The sequence below is a fragment of the Pimephales promelas genome, chromosome 19 (assembly GCF_988280905.1).
Source record: "Pimephales promelas chromosome 19, fPimPro1.hap1.1, whole genome shotgun sequence".
Taxonomy (NCBI): domain Eukaryota; kingdom Metazoa; phylum Chordata; class Actinopteri; order Cypriniformes; family Leuciscidae; genus Pimephales; species Pimephales promelas.
The window spans coordinates 9,943,075-9,965,721 of NC_142787.1; the positions used below are offsets into that span (position 1 = coordinate 9,943,075).

General features: G+C 38.6%; 1 protein-coding gene across 1 annotated transcript; it reads left to right on the plus strand.

Moving 5' to 3' along the window:
* The first annotated feature begins 181 nt into the window (after positions 1–181).
* On the plus strand, positions 182–22,351 carry rad23b (RAD23 homolog B, nucleotide excision repair protein). The gene is made up of 10 exons (XM_039663974.2): positions 182–399; positions 5,990–6,071; positions 6,291–6,370; positions 6,677–6,879; positions 8,035–8,087; positions 8,167–8,294; positions 10,366–10,501; positions 11,001–11,128; positions 20,094–20,252; positions 21,794–22,351. The coding sequence occupies exons 1-10, from the start codon at positions 334–336 to the stop codon at positions 21,905–21,907; spliced, it is 1,149 nt and encodes a 382-aa protein (XP_039519908.2). The 5' UTR covers positions 182–333; the 3' UTR covers positions 21,908–22,351.
* Positions 22,352–22,647: the final 296 nt, after the last annotated feature.

Sequence of the window (22,647 nt, forward strand, 5' to 3'; positions counted from 1 at the left end):
CACATTTATTTATCTATTTATTCATTTATATATTTAGTTATTAATTCATTCATTCATTCAATTTTATTTCTGCGGGTTTGGTCCTCCATAATGAGCTCCTGATAACGTAGTTTTTATATTCAACAACTGTTGAAAAACTCAATTTCCCAGCAGCCCTGTTTGCAGTGACGGAATCGTTGCGCATGCCCTGTGTGGCGCGAGGGGGGCCGGGCCGTCGAGTGTTTATGCGCGTAATGGCGGCGATCAGGTTGTGATGAGCCACGGCGTAAAACACACATCCAGCGATCCAGCCCTCGATCAGTTTCCACACCGGCGACACGGACGAACTTGAAGATGCAGATCACGCTGAAAACCCTCCAGCAGCAGACGTTTAAAATCGACATCGACGCAGAGGAGACGGTGAGAGACGCGCGCGTGAGAGGAGCGCGCGATGCTAGCGACTAACAGCTAACGGATTTCTATCAGCGATGTCACTAAAACACACGAAAACACTCCATTAAGCCACTCAAACACACCAGAATTTTACGTATATGCTTTATATGGCCACACTAGACGCGTTTCTGTGTGCGCGCGGCGCTGTTGGGTGTTTAAGGAGTTATAAGAACCGTTTTAGCATTAGCATATTAGCTGCTCGTAAAATTAGTTTTTACTTTCATCGAAACATACTTAAAGTTTTCTAAATAAGACACGCTATTTTGTGATTACTTGTAAATCTCTGCAATCAACTTTTAAACGTCAATATTACCTTTTAGAAGGGCAAGGAAGACACTCAGTGGGTAATTTGGGTGTTTTAGCAAGTCATGCTGTGGTGTTGTAAATGCGTTAAACCATGTTTTAATGTGTGAGAGGGATTCATATAAACACACTCACACAACTCTCTGTGTGTGTTTGGTCCATTAATATGATTTATCTATTTTGCAGACATCGAAATGACAGAGTTTGGTATATTTTGTGTGCAAGTGCTTCATTATTGGATTACTAACACGTTTTTATTGCTCGCAGTCAGTGAATGTCTTCACCAGGCTGCGGTGACGGTGTCCTCTAGATGGGGATTTTCCCATATCAGTTGGTTTAGTTTGGCCTCATAAGAGCATTGATGAAAGGTCACTGGTGCTGGCTTTACTGTAACTTTAATGTTACCCAGTGACTTCTTATCACAGATTTGTGTTTCTGTCTGTTTTCTCATGTCTGTTGCCTGATAGTCACGTGACTGTTGCGTGATCTCGATCTATTGCTGGTCTTTGTCTTTTGGTCCCTGTTGGCCAATTAAAGGGTTAGTTCACACTGAAATGAAAATTAGCCCACGATTTAATAACACTCAAGGCACCCTAGGTGTATATGACTTTCCTCTTTCAGATGAACACTGAGTTGTATCAAAGAATATCCTGCTCTTCCAAGCTTTATAATGGGAAACCTGAGATTTTGAAGGCCAAAAATAAGTGCAATGCATCCATCATAAAAGTAATCCATACGTCTCCATATTGAGTAGACTTTCTCTACAAATTGACCTCACCAAATGACTTGTCTTACATCTATGATAACCCCAAATTCAAAATTTGAATATTGTGAAAAGGTTTTCATATCTGTAAGCCATAATCATCACAATTGTAACAAATAAAGGCGTGAAATATCTCATTTTGCATGTAATGAGTCTATATAATAGTTTCACCTTTTAAGTTGAATTACTGAAATAAATTAACTTTTGCATGATATTCATAATTTTCTGAGTTTCACTTTAGGATGGATTGAGAGAGTGAGTAAATTATGGGATAAAGTAAATGTTTGGGTGAACTGTCACTTTAAGAGATTACTGCACACTGCTGTTCATGTTTGTGTATTACTGACACTATCAGTTGAGAACAAACTTGAGCTGAATTGATCTGAAATAATGACACTTTAATTTGTCTTAGTTTGCATCATTGATTCTGTTATTGTCCTGTTTATTACTGTAAAGCTGCTTTGCAACATCTGTACTGTATAAAGCGCTATAGAAATAAAACTGTCTTGACTAATAGGGTGGATGTTTTGGGCATTAATTTATTATACATTCATTTCATTTTTATTATCATTCATTTCATATTATCTATTATTATTCAACTTCATGTGCTATATTATAGAGTTGTGTTATTACCCATAAGCCCCTTGAAAAAGCTTCTTTTTAAACCAAATGACTTGTTTGTGCAGTTGAATAAGTCAGCTGGAGCTTTCGGAAGGAAGACACTCGCTGGGTTTACTCCTCACTTCCTGTTGATCAGGCCTTTTGGAACAGATCATTCTTAGAAATTGTCTTTCCCAGGAAAGCAAAACCATAAATATGCCATTCTTTCCCTCATAACTAGCGCCAATAGGTCTATTATTACCGATACGATAATTCAGATCAATTCAGTTCTAGTTTTATTAGGACTGCACGATTAATCATATTATAATCAAGGTCAAGCTTTTATTATCGTGATAACGATGTTTTGCTTTTGTCTATGATTTAAAAACAATCATCACTATATTTGCGCCGCTGATTATGTGTCCTAAAAACGTAAAAAATATATTAGACATTTGCTTTATCTTGCTTTGGTAACAAGCGTTCACTTAGTTTGGCTTGCGGTTGCCAGATTACAGGACAATAAATCTTCCGGATGAAGCTTTCCTCTTAAAAGGACACATTTTCTGCACAGTGTTTTATTTAATCTTCTCCTTCTCCATCTTGCAAAGCCAACCTTCGCTTTCTCTGCGCTGATGGTCAGACAACACAGCAAACCTGTACAGTTTAGCTGATTTTAAGGGTTAGTTCACGCTAAAAAGTTTCTGTCATTAATTACTCACCCTCATGTCGTTCCAGACCCGTAAGACCTTCATCTTTATATCACAAATGAAGATGTTTTGAAGAAATCTGAGAGGGTTTTGATCCTCCATAGACAGAAGAATGAATCAGTGCAGCTTTCAACGCCAAGAAAGTAAAACATCGTTAAAGTGGTCCATATGACTCTAGTTCAACATTCATGTTATGAAGCGACAAGAATACTTTTTGTGTTTTTATACCCCCCCCCCCAGGAATATTGTTGAATAAAGTCTAAAAGTATCTGCATAAAGTTTTTACATAAACAGGGGTTCAAACTTCATGGCAACCCCCCCAAAATAACAACTTTGTAAAACAATATTTTGTTTTATTTTGAGCACAAAAAGTTTCTTGTCGCTTCATAACATTAAGGTTGAACCACTGGAGTCACATGAATCATTTTAATGATGTTAAAGGGGCACTTGGCAACTCTAGTTTTATCATCGCTGATTTCCACTTTTGTTGTGGCGTGTTCTCTTCAGCGCCCCCTATAGCTGTGCGGCATATATTTCACAACACTGTCATAAGCCCCTTTCACACAGAGATTCCGGAAAATACACGGATAATGTGACTCGGCATTTGTCCCGGGATTGTTTGATTTCGGTTTATTCACACTGTCAGTGATTTGCCGGTCTGTGAGAGTGTGTTCACACACAACCCAGACTGATCTCATGAAGTAGCGTGTGAATGACATGCCAATTCGTGTTTCCATTTTTGGTGTGCTATCAACACGCATAATTGCTTTTCAGCGTGTTTATGAACGCCGTTGACTTAACGTTATTACTGTATATATAAATATATGAATTACTTCAAACCCTGTCCCTAAACCTAACCGTCACTAGGGTTAATTGCATTTATGACTGTTCCCTCACCATCCTAGGAAAGAAAAACATAGCTCCCCAGATGTAGATCTACATTTTGCTTTGTTTTGCTCGGACATTTGACGGCGTGTACAGACACACGGAATGACGCGGATATTAATGGCGTAGACATACATGCGGATAGTTCAAAATGCGTCGAGATAACACGCCACTTGACTTGAAATTGGCGTGCATGTTTACTCAAAAGTCATGATGTCATGTTGCACAACCCGGAAACATCCCGGAAAGACACATGACGTCAGGACGAAACGTGTAACTTGCGCGTCAAAAACATGTACACGCGCATACCGTTCCACAAAGCTGGTGAACGATCTCAGCTTCAGCGCGGATAGAGAGGAGCTCCTGGTCTCTGCTCCGTTCCAGTTTGCAGACATTTGTTCGTCCTTTCTTTGTTGATGAGGAACACAAACTTTCTTCTAAGAGCAACAGAGTCGCGCGATGGCACGAGCGTCATCACTATGACACACCCCTTACGGCATTGGTCCTGGCTTTTGTTCACACGGCACACGTTGCAGGACTGATTCCGGCAATGTTACTAGGTCCCCAAACTGGTATCGATCCCGGGATCAATCCCGGGTCGTTTTTGCGTTCACACAGAAGGCGTTCTGGCAATTTCCCAGCAATTTCCCGGGATCAACGTTCTGTGTGAAAGGGGGCTATAAAGAAACTCACTTACGGTGCCTTCCAGCTTTCTACCGCTGCTCATGTGCTTCTGTTTATTATCGTAGCAGGCCAACTCAATCGTGTGGAGCTATGTCTACCGAGTGGGTTATACATCATTCGTCGTATCATAGAATTATGTCGAATTGCCATAAAGCAGTTCGTGTTTCTCACTTGTTCTCGCTCGTTCTCGCTTCTCACGAGACTTCTATTTCCAACTTACTGGGACGTTAGTCGTCATGTTTCAAGATTGGTTTTCCGCCACGGGACCGCTGGGGGGAGCGGGGAAAGCCACCATTCTCTCCAGAACAGTTTATTGAACCATTCAAATGATTTTAAATGGTTTTATTAAGTTGAAATAGCTGCCAAGTGCCCCTTTAAAATGACACTTTAAAGCTGTTAGCTGCTGCTAAATCTGCGAAAAGAACCTGTACTAAATCCAAACATGAAAGACCATATTGGTTTGATCATGGTTGGTGAATGACAATTTTTGTGCTGCAACACAAAAGTAGAAATTTAACAGATGAAATTAAGTTTTAGCATCTGAAGATTATACCAGTTTAATAATTTAAAGCAGTTGAAGGTACGTGTCCGTTCGCATGGTTTAGCCATTTCGAAGATATGAGGACAAGTAAAAATTTGCATTTTCGAGGCAATCTGAATCTGGTTTCATTTGCAACTGAATTGCTACTTATGAAATATCTAGGCTAATTCCGCTTTTCCAGTACCAGCTCGGCTCGCCTCAGCTCGCTTTTCGTTCCGTTTTCCATTGCAGACAGTACCGCCACAAATAGTACCTGGTTGTCATAGCGACGCCTTTTGTTCCTCGTTGCTCTATCAATCTCTCGCTAGATCCTCTCTTCGGCCACCAAACAAAGGAAAGTCTGCACCTCCTCGTTTGACCACGGCGTATTTTTCCAAGTTGCCATAATAATAGTAGTAAGTTTAGTAACTATCTCTGGCCCAACTATTTAAAAATAGTGGGGTTATTCTGGATACTCCATCTGACATGTGTAATGATGAAGCAGTGAATGGTAACTATTCTCTCTGACCAGCAGTCTGACCGATCAGCATTCGGCATTGTTTTCACGTGAGATTTTGGCATCGCTTTAGCTCATTTAGAACCTCGCTGTACAAAAAGTGCCCGAAAGCAGGAACCGGTACGATTTTTACACAGTGGAAAACCAAACAAAGGCCAGCCGAGCCGAGTTGAGTCGAGCTGGTACTGTGTAGTGGAAAAGCGCCATAATATGATTTACTAAGCTCTTACCAAATAAATTATGGTGAGTACGTAGTATTCACTTTACTCGTATCAATACAATTGTAATCATTAATTTTCATCATAAAGTCAATAGCCAAGGAGAAAAACATGATTATAATTTTTGATCAAAATAATCGTGATTTACAATCACTATGTCATTAATGATCGTGTAGCCTTAGGTTTTATTCTCATTCAATAGTGAAAGTGCAGTCAACTTTAGTCTGAATGATCAGATTAGACTGGAATGGTTGGTTTGGATCCGGACTCGTTTACTCTGAACTAACGAGCTGCGTAAGGCGGATCCACTTTTTCTCTTCTCAGACTCTGATTTGTTTTCTCCTGCTCTGTCTTTCACAGGTAAAAGCCTTAAAGGAAAAAATCGAGAATGAAAAGGGAAAAGATGGCTTTCCGGTGGCGGGACAGAAGTTGATATACGCAGGTATGTCATATTTGTGATAAGGTATAATGGTGTTTGGATGGCTGTTTCTGGCTGATAAGGATTCTATGCGCTCTAAAATGATGTGAAATGCAGCGATTAAATGTGTTTGTGCAGTGGCATCGTTTGATGGATGACTGACAGCTGTCAGATTCAGACACGAGAGCTGCTGGCTGATGAATAACTGGACGTTTGTTTCCATTATTTTGTGTCCTCCTACAGGCAAAATTTTGAATGATGACACAGCACTCAAGGAGTACAAGATAGATGAGAAGAACTTCGTGGTGGTTATGGTTGCAAAGGTGAGACATTTATGAGGTGTTGGAGTCTGAAGTCCTCTAGTCCTCATTACATGTTGATCTGTTCATCCAAAATATGCCAATTCTTTAACATTCAATATTCTACAGTAAATTCCATTTTACAGTTTAAACCTTTACAATTGAACATTCCTGCTGCTGTTCCTTTAAGACATCTAGATGCTAATGAGCTCTGTTTCGATTGGCTATTTCTGCTTGCTGCTGCAATTCCCTGAACAGTAGATGATGCGTTGTTGATAATGTGGATGTGTGTGTGTTTATATGAAGTATAATGTGATGTGTCTCCTGCAGCCTAAAGCGGCTCCTGCATCTTCATCTTCATCTGGATCCGCCTCCTCATCTGTTGCCACAGCGACCGGCTCCGCCTCCTCCATCACTACAGCGACAACCCCGACTGCGACCCCAGAAAGCCCGACCTCGACCCCGGCCAAAGACGACAAACCCACTGAGGAGAAACCAGCCGGCAGCACTGCGCCCTCCTCCACACCCGCCAGGTGCACACACACACACACACACACACTAACATTTTTAATAAAACACTGTTTGGTATTTTTTTAAAGCAATTTGAAATACGAGGACTCAGGAAATGTCCTTATTCAAATTTCTGTCCTCTTAAATCACAAAAAAACCCAACTCACTCACTCATCTCACACACACACTTGCTTTCACTTGCTCGCTTGTTCACTCACACACACACATGGGATGTTACAGACTCAGTTAATGTTTATTAGATGTGAATGCTGTCGCTGGATGATCTAGTTTCTCTTCTAAAGCAAATAATGTGAGGAAACTAAATAAACACATGATATAAACGTCATCTTGAACATTTTTTCTGATGTATATAAGCGATAGTTCACTTTTAAATTCATAAAGTCTTTAACAGTTTAGTCTTGCCCAAAATTTTTTTATTTTTTCTCAAATTCCATTTTTTTCCTTTCCCAAATTCCATTTTTTTTTTAAATTCCATTTTTTTCTTTTCCAAATTCCATTTTTTTTTTCTCCCAAATTAAATTCCATTTTAGTCAGTAGCAAATTCCATTTTGGTCCATCTCAAATTCGATTTATCCTTTCCCAAATTCCATTTTAGTTTCTCAAATTCCATTGATTCTTTTCCATATTCCATTTTAGTCGGTAACAAATGAAATTCCATTTATCCTTTCCCAAATTCCATTTCATTTTTTCCCAAATTCCTTTTTATGCTTTACCAAATCCATTTCAGTCTTTTTCAAATTCCATTTCAGTCTTTTCCAAATCCATTTCAGTCTTTTTCAAATTCCATTTCAGTCTTTTCCAAATCCATTTCAGTCTTTTCCAAATTCCATCATAGTCTTTTTTTAAAATGCCATTCCAAACTAAATGAGCACATGATGCAAACGCCACTTTGATACTCTTTTAGATTCAGTGAAAGGTTCAGCATAGGCTTCTGGGCTACGTCAGTCCCACACACATGGAGATCTCAAAGATTTCTGTCCCTCCCATTAAAACTGCCACTGGGAAACGTTCATAAAGAGATGGTCAAATATGAATGGAGCGCTTCTGAAGAGACACAATCACTTTAGATGATCAGCAGATTCACTTTAGTCTTTTATACTCAAATATGAAAAACTGAACCTCAACAAGATTAATGTTTATCCTTTTCCTCATTACAGTTCGGATTCTTCGCCAAATGCAAACATATTTGAGGAGGCGACGTCAGCGCTGGGTAAATCCATACACACGCTCGCGTTCACATCTGTGTGCTCTCGTTCTCAGCTGATGCGCGCGTGTTTGTGTGTGTGCAGTGACGGGGCAGTCCTACGAGAACATGGTTACGGAGATCATGTTGATGGGATACGAGCGGGACAGAGTTGTGGCGGCACTGAGAGCCAGTTTCAACAATCCGGATCGCGCCGTGGAGTACCTGCTCACGGTGAGAACACACTGTCTTTATGCAGCAAAACTCTGACATGTAAATCAGCAGGTCACATATTTAGGGTGACACTCTACCCCCTCTTATGTTATCGAGGGCTGCGTATTAGGGCTGTCAAAATGGCTGAAATGCTAAATTCAAATGTCTTTTTTAATAATAGCAAAATTCGAAGTGTATTTGGATATTTAAGGCAATACTTAAAGGGATGCTCAACCCAAAAATAAAAAATTCTGTCATCATTTACTCACCCTCAAGTTGTTGAAAACCTGTATGATTCTTTCTTCTGCTGAACACAAAGGAAGATATTTTGAATGACGATTAGTAGGGATGGGTACCGAAACCCGGTATTAAACGGGCCCCGGTGCTGAATTTTGAAAGACCGCTGTATCGATAAGCTCGGACGTTATCGGTTCTGCTGTCGGTACTGGAGAAATTATTTATCATTCCTATAAATACGTTTTCTTGAACATGTTTATATCGCCAGCCTTTTCTATATATAAACTATATTTTAATTAAACCATTTGTCTGTGATGCAAATTTGAAATTCGCAGTTCAGAAGGGAGAGAGGAGAGAGAGCGATCTCTCACGCAAAGCCACAGCACGCGCAACACGACAGCCCTGCTTAATGAGTGACAATGAGGACAGAACTAAACATTCAACGTGGTTACACTTTAGATGTGGGATATTATTCTAATATATTTTGTATTTCGGCTTCCAAAGATTATATAAAGAAGATATTTGAGATAAAACCGTTAAAAAACAAGACGCATGATCTGTCCAGCTTAACTTCCTTTACTTCACAGCACTGCGGAGCGCTGTCAGTTCTTCCTAAAACCCAAACGTACCGTCAGCACAATCGGCGATTGTTGCAAAATGCTGTCTTCTGCTGTTGCAAGATCAAAAATGGCTATTAAAAACACAAAAGCCTGCGAAAGAGCCTGTTCACAAGGCGGTGCGCGCTCCGAAACGGACTGCAACGAGACAAGAAAAGTAGCCTATACTTTGGGCTTCGTGTGTCCTCCTTAACAAAATGACCAGCTCTGAGATTCGCTTAAACACAGTTTATTCACTTAAACACAATTATGTCTTAAATGGACGTAAATAATAGGGAGAAAATGATGGTGCTTCAGTTACCGGTTACCGATTAGATTTGGTCTCGGTCTAAAAGGGGCAGCAGTCTAATAGCCTAAACTTGCTGACGATTCAGCCATTAATGCAAATCAAACAACAAAAGGCAGAGAAAATCACTCACAGCTTTTGAATAAGTAACTTTAGATTTAATAAGCATTAATCTATCTATGATAAACTAGTGCTATTTTATATTTGATTACTAAATTAGGTTTCTTTTCAGACAGAAACAATTACCTGAAAAGATATGTTAGTACACCTTCCTGAAATTAAAGCACTTTTGTATATAATTTGTATCTTTGATTGATTTTATTCTTGTGTTTGTACTTGTTTTTTTTTCTTATGTGTCCTTTTTTTATTAACAAAAAAGCCTGCACATTGCTGCATAACAAAAATATATTTTTCTTCGTTTTGCTTTTTCTATTTTACATTTCAAAATATAGAGTTTAATTATGTTCTTAATTCTTAAAAAAAAAAACACCAAAAAGAACCGATAAGAATACCGTTAAAGTACCGGATCGATAAGCGGTATCGGTAAGAGTAGTAATACCGATAAAACCTTAACGATACCCATCCCTAACGATTAGAACCAAACAATTGTTTGGCACCATTGGCTTCCATAGTAGAAAAAAATACAATGGAAGTCAATGGTGCCAAAGTTCCAGTCGTTCTACAAAATATCTTTCTTTGTGTTCAGCAGAAGAAAGAAAATCATACAGGTTAACTACAACTTGAGAGTGAGTAAATGATGACAGAATTTTCATTTTTGCGTGGAATATCCCTTTAATGTTAGAGAGAAAAAGTACTGTTTTGTCTCCCATGCCCACAAGAGGGCACAGCACAACACTGACTCATCTTTCCCTTGAGGATCAAAATGACCCAAAGCCCTAAAATTATACTTTTATTTTGTTTGTGTGTCTGTGTGTGTGCGCGTGTGTGTTAGGGCATTCCCGCGGAGGGTGAGGGCAGTGTAGGACCTGCTGACCCAGTGGCTCCAGTAGGTGGCGCTCCTCTTGTAACCTCGGGTCTCTCTTCACCGTCCAGTACCGCCCCGTCACAGCCCAGCACAGGATCAGGGGGTGAGTCTCTCTCTCTCTCTCTCTCTCTCTCACACACACACGCACACTGTCAGTGAGGATCGTCTCTGTAAACGCGTCTCCTCCTGTTCATCTGCTGTTTATTCAGACACAGAGAGTGATGACCTGGACTGATGTGTGTTACCATACTTCTGGGGGGGTGTGACGCCCTCTGGTGTTCAGATGGATATGTGGCGTGTGTGTGTGCATGATGCCCTCTGGTGTTCAGATGGATATGTGGTGTGTGTGTGTGAAACACCCTCTAGTGTTCAGATGGATATGTTGTGTGTGTGTGTGTGTGTGTGTGTGAAACACCCTCTAGTGTTCAGATGGATATGTGGTGTGTGTGTGAGACGCCCTCTGGCACAAACTGCACATAAAATAATCACAGCCAAAATTTTTGCCAAATCTTGTGCCGTTTCATTGTGATTAATCGTGCAGCTCTAGTTCTTGATGTGCAACAGGTTCTTTGACGCTCTCGTGTGTGTGTGTGTGTTTGCAGCCAATCCTCTGGAGTTCTTGAGGAACCAGCCTCAGTTCCTGCAGATGAGACAGATCATCCAGCAGAACCCGTCTCTGCTACCAGCTCTACTACAGCAGATCGGCAGAGAGAACCCACAGCTCTTGCAGGTACGCATACACACACACACACACAAAGTCAGAAATGACAAGGAGGCAGCTTCTCGCAATGCAAAGTCAATGGAGGTGGTGTGGGGGTGGCCTAAATGTGCTCTGTCTCTATGTTTGCAATAGCGTTCTGTTACAGATTATTGACTCTTGACTTGATCTTCCTGTTTCAGTGTGATTGTTCAGTTTTTTCAAGAATTTCCCCATCGAACGGGGCATCAGGAGAGAACACGTTTTCATAACTCATTGTGGTTTTGTTTTACTTGGATTTATTTTTTCCACATATAGTTGATTAGTCCACAAACAAAGAGGTTATAAACCTATAGACATAAAAAGACAATGCAAATGACAATATCAATAACCACTTACATAACATACTATAACTTCTGAAATATATAAAATAAATATAAATTCCAATAAACATTACGGGATACTATATTAATCAACATTCTCTATAAATATTATAATATAATTTAGTTTTCAATCTAAATGACTATACAAACATAAACATTAAACTCAGAAATGCAACAGCTTCACACATATAAGATATACATCGCTCTAAATCAAAGAGATATTCTCAGTGCGTTGGCCCAACGTGAATCTAGTGAGTGTAGTTTATGTAGTGACACTTTAGCATAGTAAATCATTATCAACGCAAGTCGACAAACTACATTTCCCATCCGGCATCGCAAACCAGGAAGTAACTCATGCGAAAGTGAAACGCTCCAAATCCAAACATTTACTTAAGTATTACCGCGAATACTATTAATATGACAACATTAAACATTGGTTGTAAACGAGATTATCAATGTTCCCACTGCAACAATTATCAACATTTATCTACACACAAACTGCGCGCATATGCCGCGGTAGCACAATGGTTGCACAAACAGATAGGCAAACTTTCCCTGCATCTCAATAAGCGTTTCATTATTAAACAGCAGCTTACTGGTGGCAGCTTACTCTTGAAATATAATGTATATTCCTTTTTGCGCACAGCTTCCTTGAATGGAAAATTACACGTTGTATGACTATGGCCTAAAATTCTTGTTATTAAAGTTAATGACTTAAATACATCAAGATCCTTTCCACCTGAAATTGAGAAATCTAAATTGGTGAATTTAGAAGAAATCTATAGATGCAAACAGATGGAGGATGGTAGGTTTAAAACAAAATCCATCTAAATGTGTTTTTTGAAGGTTTTATTGATGATACAGTCCTTCCTCAAATGTGAAACTAAGTCCATGTTACCATCAGGTGTATCAAATATATAGGCTTACTTGAATGATTTCAATGTTAAGTCAATGCAAAGACGCGCGTAAAATTCCTGCGGCGTGAATGAGGCGTAGAGCACGACGCAAATACGCAAGTTTGCACGAATGGCGCGAATTGAGCGTCTGGCGCGTTAAGCGCAAATGGTTTAGTTAGTGTTATTTGTGCATTCACGCGTTTGACGCGAAGTTGACAACTTCGCCCGAGTTAAAAAATCTGAACTTTGGCATCAATTCGCGCCGCGTTAACAAATCAAATCAGCCAACCAACCAAGCCTAGCTGCTTGCTCACGTGGTCTGGATGCTTCAATAAATTATTTTGTTAATATGACTAAATGCATGGTGAGATTCTTATGCACAACAAAGCAAATATTTTATCACTTAACTTTTTTTCTATATACGAGACATGTTCATTGTATTGAATGTTATTCATTCCATATCTAGATTATATGAAATAGTATTATGATGTAAAGACAACCAACATACATGAGCATAATTTCGTGTCTGGACGTGGGAGAAAAAAAATCACAGGACAGGTTAATAACTTTTGAAGGCTGGCTCTATTTATCATCAAAACAAAAATAAATGACAGCTAGATTAGATGGATGAGGGCGAGGGTGATCCTTGCTCCGATGCGGGACAACAGATCATCAAACTGGGTGCGTGACAGGCGGAAGTACCGCTGATAGCGGCCGTCATCCAGGCGCAGCTCCAACTCGCCAAACGGTTCGCCTCTGAAGGGTCCGGTGGACACAAATACAGCAACGATGATCCCCACGCCACTGTTATAGCTCTCCAGAGCAAATACAGTGTGGTGAATCTCTCGATGAATGCTCGATCAACATAAAAAAAAAGATGGCCGCCAATGGGTTTCGATTTTGACGCGCGAGATTTGACGCGCATAAATTTCGCTTCAAACTTTTGATTTTAGGCACGTCAGTTTCGCTCTTGACGGGCGAATTAACCCAAAGTGGTCAAGCGTCAAACTAGACACGGTAGACGCGAATTTGACGCGCTGTTCGCGTCCGGTGTGAACGTAGCATAAGGGTGCTCCAATTGATCGGTCGCTTTACTACATGTGGTCCTTTAAATGTATTAGAAAAACTGTTGACTGTCTGACTCAAAACATAATTTTGGCTATAGCTTTTTTTGTTGCAGTTTTTAGTTTAACATGATCTAAAGCTAAATTTAAAGACTCAGATGTTCTGTCTTTTATTTACTTTATTTTATATTTTACAGGAAAGTTGTTTGCCAAGTCCTAAGCTGCTCCCAATAACCAAGCACAAGCTGCTAAGATAATATGCTGGACATAAATACACAGGTGTAAATTCATAATACATTGTCTTCTCTTAAATGTAATACTTAATTTACATTGTTGTTAAATATAGTTTAATAATACTGCTACATGATATGACCCTGTAATCTGTGATCGGTATCAGGTGATACAGATTCCAGTAATCGGTAATCGGCCCCAAAAATCCTGATCGGAGCACTCCTAATATGGGCTATTTGATTGAAGCTAGTAGCATAGAAAATATGCTCATTCAGGGTTCCCGCGGGTCCTTAAAAAGTCTTAAAATGTCTTAAATTAGATATTTAAAATTTAAGGCCATTAAAAGTCTTATAAAGTCTTATTTTTAGGTATGAAAGGTCTTAAATATTAGATGACACTTCGACTCAGTCATATCTTAATGTTTTCCAAATTAAAACCATCTAATTTGCGTACGTATTAATTTTTATCTTTGTGGATTTGCTTGTTCACGTGACAAATTCGCGTCACATTCGCGGCAGAATAACGTCCGTCTTCTGCACGCGAGACAGGAGAGGAGGAGAGAAGAAAGTTGGCAAATGTCAGTTAAGTCGTAAGTTAATTCTTTATGTGCGTAGAGGTGTGCGATATGTATTGTCTATTATGATACTCTATTCTTTTAACGATGAACGAGGCACTGTGAGTGTGAGCTGACATCGCATTTGTCTCTCGTGTTTTCACGGCGTGATGTGTGCAGTTATAGGCATAGACATGTATTTATTATGGTTATAGGTATGTCCCCAAATTAGTTTTTGCCTTATATTTATATCATGTTGTTATTAGAATATCACATCAGTAAGAGTGCCGTTTTCCCGTGCACAAGTGTGATATTTATGTTATACAATAGTTAAATTAAAAATAAAGTGACATTGTGAGTTAGTTTTTAGCCATAACATTATCGATATTGTTTGTTTTTCCTTTATTTCGCCGACTAGAATTTCAAAATGAAACCATAGCAGAGTCTCAATGCAACAGACAGCGATGATTTCTTGAAGGAAAGCCGCGTCTTGAACGAGTCATTTTAACGATTCAATCACTTGCTTCTTTCCCGTTTTAACAAATCGGTTGAATGAATGACTCCCTCAACTCGCTTATTAAGACAGCGATTTGCCACCGCCTACTGGCTGTTTTAGTTTCATATTAAAAGTAAAAAATTAGAAATCATTTCACATTTAAATATTGAATATTGATTTTTTTTAAAAACCTTATAGCTTGATTAATGCAATTGTAAATGGAGTGTATTAATGCCACTTCTAAGGCTGCTTCTGCGTCTACTCTGCACTGCAAAGATGGATTTTTGATTGAATGATTTAATTTGACTGCTAACAGTGGTACTGTATAATTATTGTGTAATTAAATATTATTGTATAAATAAGTGTATAATTACTGTATATACGTGATGCATAACTCTAAATAAGTTTAGAAAAAAAATCTCCATACATAGGTGAAAATGCCCTGGAAATCAATTTAAGGTGGCAAATATTGCACATTAATTAATAATTTCTGTCACTGCTGTGAACTGACCACTGCATAGAATATGAAAAATATAAATATCTCCGCGAGTCTGCTGTCAACAACAGGCCTAAACCAGCCATGGCACCAGCACAAAAACACAATCAGTAAAATATCAACTAATTATTGTTGATAATAATTAGTTGATATTTTACTGATTTTGTTTTTGTTTTGTGTTTATCAACAAAACGTGAAAATATCAAGATATATTTTTGTCAATATCGCACACCCCTAATGTATGGTATTAATTTTGATTTCTTCAGGTCTTAAAAAGGTCTTAAAAAGCCTTAAATTTTACTTTAAAAAGTGTGCAGGAACCCTGTCATTGTGGCGTGGTTTTCTTTGCTGCTCTATAAACCGATGAATAATAAGGAGACCATGGTTTCTGTGTGAACTGATTATTTTGTAGACATCTTTTGAAAATGAAACAATTGCGCGAGTTTGAGGAAGATCTTTGTGTTGTAATATAACCGTTGTGTTTATATATATATATATACACTCACCGGCCACTTTATTAGGTACCCCATGCTAGTAACGGGTTGGACCCCCTTTTGCCTTCAGAACTGCCTCAATTCTTCGTGGCATAGATTCAACAAGGTGCTGGAAGCATTCCTCAGGGAGTTTGGTCCATATTGACATGATGGCATCACACAGTTGCCGCAGATTTGTCGGCTGCACATCCATGATGCGAATCTCCCGTTCCACCACATCCCAAAGATGCTCTATTGGATTGAGATCTGGTGACTGTGGAGGCCATTTGAGTACAGCGAACTCATTGTCATGTTCAAGAAACCAGTCTGAGATGATTCCAGCTTTATGACATGGCGCATTATCCTGCTGAAAGTAGCCATCAGAAGTTGGGTACATTGTGGTCATAAAAGGATGGACATGGTCAGCAACAATACTCAGGTAGGCTGTGGCGTTGCAACGATGCTCAATTGGTACCAAGGGGCCCAAAGAGTGCCAAGAAAATATTCATCAACAAGGCATTTCCGCCCACAGAACTGCCGCTCACTGGATGTTTTTTCTTTTTCGGACCATTCTCTGTAAACCCTAGAGATGGTTGTGCGTGAAAATCCCAGTAGATTAGCAGTTTCTGAAATACTCAGACCAGCCCTTCTGGCACCAACAATCATGCTACGTTCAAAGTCACTCAAATCACCTTTCTTCCCCATACTGATGCTCGGTTTGAACTGCAGGAGATTGTCTTGACCATGTCTACATGCCTAAATGCACTGAGTTGCCGCCATGTGATTGGCTGCTTAGAAATTAAGTGTTAACGCGCAGTTGGACAGGTGTACCTAATAAAGTGGCCGGTGAGTGTATATATATATATATATATATATATATATATTAGTGCTGGGCCGTTATCGGCGTGAACGTGAGACTCTTATCGAGCGATTAAAAAAAATATCACCGTTAATCAAAGTTGGGTTGGAATCATATTACATAGCTTTTCGGAATATCGTTATATTTTCGTGAAATTCTAATGTGTAGTATGACTAGGGTTGGGTATCGGTTGGGTTTTATCCGATACCAGTACCTACTCGGTATTTTTTAAACGGTTCCGGTGCCTAAACGGTTCTTGAAACGGTACTTAAGAAAATGGAACCGCACACACTTTGTCAAAAAAATAATACCCCTTTATTTACAGGGCCAAACTGGACACAATATTAACTTGCAATATAAATACATGTAACATATGGTAATAATAAATAAACCAATATAAAATAAAAGTTCATATTTACATAATATCAAATAAAACAATATTATATTAAACATTGTAATTATACTGGAGATTAATAGAGATTACTACCAGGGTAATATAATATCGACATGGCTACAGGTTTCCATGTTTTTTCTGCTTTAACTAGTCATGTAGGCTAAGTTATCTCGTTTTTATTTACTAGTTAAGCTCTTAGCCAGTTTGATATTTCGTTCCCATTGCGTCTAATACGCAGCTTTGAGTATATGAAAGAGAACGTCTCTGTGTAACCCATGTTCTCTGAATAGGGAACAAGACGCTGCGTTCGCTGCCAAATATCTCGCGCTGCCGACAAGCTTCCTTTTTTGGCAGAGAACTCTGAGGAGCAGATGATGCGCGCGCTAATATAATATGACGACGTTCGCGTCAACGCGGCGCAAATGGTGATTCTTCTATATCCATAGACAATCGTTATTCTGATGCGTAACTTCTACACGTGAAATGCAGCCAAACATTTCACGCGTACATTTCACGTGTGTTTAATCTCCTCTCTATCAGCAGACGTTCCGGGAGTCACCCGCATATTGATAACGGCTCCCGGATGATCGCAAATTAGTTCAAATCTCCCGGAATCTAGAGCGAGCAAGAGCGCACGTGCAAGACAGATCAGACAGTGCTTCAATAAACCGTATCCACAAGTTTCCGAGGGGCGCTCCTGTAAAAAATACGGCGGAAGTAGCATTCCAATGGTATTTTGTGTGTTAGTTAGCGAAGAGGCTAGCTGTTTTCCGGAGAATTATTTTACTATTTAAAGACGCAAATCTTTATGAGAGATGTCGTTACGGAGCTCAGGAACAACATGTGCTGTTCGCGGTTGTATGTATAGGCGGACTAAACAAATTTAGTGGCTTAAACGGGATTGTTTTGTACATAAGCTGAAAACGAAATCAGAGTGATCTTGCCAGAGCCCGTCTCTGATCCTGCCAACGACTGTAGTTTCCATCACCTCCCAAAAGACGACGAATCTTCCTGTGTACATTTGTTTAAATTCTTAATGTTCTATAAACTCTATCAGCATGTGTTTGGCTGTTCGCTACTGATGTTACACCTAAACTCAGGATCAAAGCCTGTGTTGACAGAATACCAAATGTGCAGTTAATGTATTCAAGCAGCACATTCATTTATAATTTTGAATAAACTCCAAAGCACAATGACTAAGTGTGTATTTTTTTATTTTAATTGTTTGTCAGCTCGCACAACTGTCTGTCACCATGCCTTGATGAGTATTGATTATTAATAATGTTATTATACTCCCAATCAACTACTGCGGAGGGTAAAGGTACTGTTATTTCACCCTTTTGAATTTCGTTGAGGTTGTGTTCCCACATCGTTAGCTAGTTTGGATCGCTATAACTTGAATGACTGTCAACTGTTGAATGAACGAGTGTCAAGCATGTCAAATCGCGCTTTGTTTACTTCCAACCGGAAGTCGCGCCCACTTTTGACGCAAGGCCTCATGGGGCGTAGGAAACTTGTGGATAGTGAGCGCACGTCGGAGAGGGAGACAGCGAGAGACTGCATGTATGCGCCACATGTCACAGACTCAGGCATCGAAATCAGGCACCGAAATGTTCAGTCTAATTCGGTCTGGTTACTACCGTTTACGTCAGAACCGGTTCCCTATTGGCACCGAGTTTTGGTACCCAACCCTAAGTATGACATAATTGACGCAGCGCCTACTGTCACAGATCGCGCAGCAGGGTATTTTCCTGTCAGTGACGCAATAAGGTGTACTTTTACTTTGTTACGGTGGGCGACGTTCTTCTCGTTGTTAAATGATTTTATTCCAAGCGCGCTGTATCCTTTGAATGGGCATGAGCGATGCTCACATGCTTTACAAATGAATCACTCTTTTGAGTTGATTCTGTTCAAAGACTTCATCAAACAATTTGTCAGATCTGTCTAAATCTTCTTAAACTGTCTATGGTCTAAATTGGTTTGCGAATCAGCTGATCTGTTCAGTTCCTCACGCACATCGTCTGAAGCGCTTTCAATTCACAAACGAGGAGTCGTAAGTAACAGGAATATTTAAGAACATCAAGAGCGTTGGATGAAGTCGCTGTGGATGTACAGTTTAGTCTAGTGAAAGCAAATCTGCAAATGCATCATGTTTTTGCCAGCGATGTAGATCTTTATTTGTTTAACATCTTCATAAGCTGAATGTTTCCACAGGACGATACATTCGGGTAATACATTTTACAACCAAACAGATTATTATGCCACGATAGCACTACTAGAATGTATGTCCAAAAACCGGATAATGTCATACTTTTATTTATATGCTACAAAAAAACACTTCAGAGTGTCGCTTCAGAGCGTTTAACAGGTTAAATAAGCTACCATTATCCACTTTTTATGAAATGAACACCCGCCACCCCGCGGTAATGTGTGTGTATTGCACAATGGCATAATCACACGAATAGTTTACATTGATTGAAACTAATTTGTTTAAAAATGAGGCTATTTCAGTAATAAGGCAGGTTCACATAAAATCATTATGATATATGATGACATTATTTTTTGATCTAACGAGCATTGGCGATGCAAAAACTGACCTTCGTGTGTATTGTTTTTTTTTCTTCTTCAAATTATGTAAAAAAAACAAACAAAAAAACAAAAAAAAAAACAACGAAAACATGTTACTTGTTAAATTAAAAAACAGTTTGTTTGATGACAAATCGCTAAAGATGAAATTGGCCTCCCTTTCTGTCATTGTGGGGTTTTTTTGTTTTGTTTTCGAACGATATTCGACTTTTGCTCCTCTATTGACTCGAATGGTATTTTTGGCAGAAATGCACATCCCTACATGAGGCGAACTATTCTCAAAGATTTTTAGTCATTATTTGGGCAGCACACATATTCTGAATGCCTACGGGAGAATTCAAATGAGCCATTTTAATCTAGATTAATTTCAAAATTAATCTAGATTAAAAAAAATAATCTATGCCCACCTCTAATATTTATACTTTTTTGTTTAAAAACGAAACGTAACTTTGAGAAGTGCCCCTTTTTTTTCTTTCACTTGAGCCCTTGCACCTCAAAATTCCTGTCCATGTCCCTGACGCCCAGAAAATCAGGGCTAAGCTTTTTCTGTTTCTCTTGTTTTCCCAGCAAATCAGCAGCCATCAGGAGCAGTTCATCCAGATGCTGAACGAGCCGGTCCAGGAGGGGGGGCAGGCGGGCAGTGGGGGCGTGGCCGGGGGCGTGGCTGAGGCGGGAGGCATGAACTACATCCAGGTCACGCCGCAGGAGAAAGAAGCTATTGAGAGGGTGAAACTTCAGCTTTAAGAACAATATTTTGTCTTTTTAAATCAAATTCAAGACTTTAAGACCCACAAATAAAATAAAAAATTGTTCAAACAGAATTAACTCATGCAATCTCAAAAATGAATGTGCAACGATTAATCGAATCCAAAATAAGTGTTTACATAATATATGTGTGCTGTGTATGATTCATTTGTATATGTAAATACACACATATGCATGTATATATTTAAGAAAAATGTTATGTATGTCATGTAAATTATGTATAAATATATATACAGTATATACATGCAAATATGTATTAAATATACACATGCATGTGTGTATTTATGTATACAAAATAATTATATACAGTACACACATTATGTAAACAAAAAAGTGTTTTTTAAAATTTATTAGCAATTTTTGAGTGAAAATTCTAAGTTTCCTCACCAAATTATTTTAGTGTAACTGAAATAAAACCGAGATAAGTAGCTTAAAAATAACCAAAAAAGTAACTAAAATTTAAATATAAAATGTAAAACATAAAAATGTGTATTATATTATATACAATTAGTATAATAAAATAATATATGGGGTGACAAATCGATGAATTGCATGTAACATAAAAGTGTGTAATGTGTAATATATGTGTATATTTGTTAATATATGTGTATATATTCACACACACACATGTAATAATACATACATGTGTGTTGTGTGTATATATATGTATATATATATGTGTATGTGTATATATATATATATATATATATATATATACATGTATTGCAGTTGGTTTATGCACTAATATGTCAACATATATGGTTGATCGCTATTTGCTGATACTAATGTGTTTAAAACAAATGTGTTTTAATATACAATATACTACAAATTTATATATATATATATATATATATATATATATATATATATATATATATATTGAATTGACTGTTTTTAGTCTTTCCTGCCTGTGACTGGCTCAGAGAGATGCCTAATAATAGCCAGAAATCAAGACACTACGGGACTTTTAAAGCTTGTTCAGAGTGTCAGTCCAAATCTGATTTTTGTACATATCTTTTGGAATCTGATCATATTTATTAGCAAGTTTGCAAAAAAAAAATCACGTTCATATGTGGTTTGAATTCAATTTTAATTGTTACACACAAAATAATAATATAATAGGGGAAATATATTTGTAGATTACATTTGTGATGTTTTTACTGATTCATGACTATTTCATGCGATTTAGTTAGTAAGATTATTAAAAAGCAGTAGAGTTGGTCTTTAGAGTTAATTAGTTTAAAAACTATGATTGGCCTCAGCAAGCTGTTGCTCATCACAAAGTTTCTATCAGTGCTATTCTAACGAGGGTTTTTCCTACTTTATCCTTTAGACGTAAGATACTTTTTAAAGTCAAAGTCTGAATTTTAACTTTTATGTAATTAAAGCGAGGGCCTTTAATTACGAGAGAGCCACAGATGGAGGATCTGCTGGCGAACGATCAAAGGTGCGCGGGCTGTGCTCTTATCTAACCTTCCCATGTTCCTCTGCTCTCTCCTCAGCTAAAAGCTCTCGGATTCCCTGAAGGACTCGTTATACAGGCTTACTTCGCGTGTGAGAAGAATGAAAATCTGGCTGCAAACTTCCTTTTACAACAGAACTTTGACGATGATTAGAGGAGTGGAGCGCTTATCATTTCCCCTCTCAAGTTTCTTTTTTCTGTTTGAATGATCATTTTTGGAAAAGAAAATCTATACAAATACACTTTCTTTCTTTCTCTCTCTCTCTCTCTCTCTCTCTCTCTCTCTCTCTCTCTCTCTCTCTCTCTCTCTCTCTCTCTCTCTCTCTCTCTCTCTCTCTCTCTCTCTCTCTCTCTCTCTCTCTCTCTCTCTCTCTCTCTCCCTCTCCCCCATACACACACACACTCTACATTTTACACACTGGATGACATGAGCAAGTTTGTCTGGAGATCTTCTGAACTTCATTTGTTTGTCTCCAGTGGCAGAAATCAGTAAAAGCCTCTTATTTCATCTAACATTTGGCCGTGTGATGCCTGTTTGTTTTTCATTTGTTCTTTTTTTAATGACCAATAAAGAACATTGTTTTCTCCATTGTTAGGACATAGCAGGTTCAAGAGGCTTGTGGAATGTGTTTTCCTTGAATTCGGAATCAGGATTCATCAGGACTTTTGCTTTAATCATATTATCATTGTCCCTGTTCAGGACAGCTTTTTTTTGCTCTCTCTCTCTCTCTCTCTCTCTCTCTCTCTCTCTCTCTCTCTCGCTCTCTCTCTCTCTCTCTCTCTCTCTCTCTCTCTCTCTCTCTTTCTCTCTTATCTTTCACTCACTCAAGTTGACCGTTAATAGGGTTCGAAAATACTTAAACTGCAGTTTTAAATCGCAGTAAAGATTTTTAA

Coding starts and splice junctions, on each gene's coding strand:
- rad23b (XM_039663974.2), top strand. CDS start 334: ATGCAGATCACGCTGAAAACCCTCCAGCAGCAGACGTTTAAAATCGAC. Junction 8,295..10,365: donor CCGTGGAGTACCTGCTCACG/GTGAGAACACAC, acceptor CGTGTGTGTTAG/GGCATTCCCGCGGAGGGTGA. Junction 11,129..20,093: donor AGAACCCACAGCTCTTGCAG/GTACGCATACAC, acceptor TTGTTTTCCCAG/CAAATCAGCAGCCATCAGGA.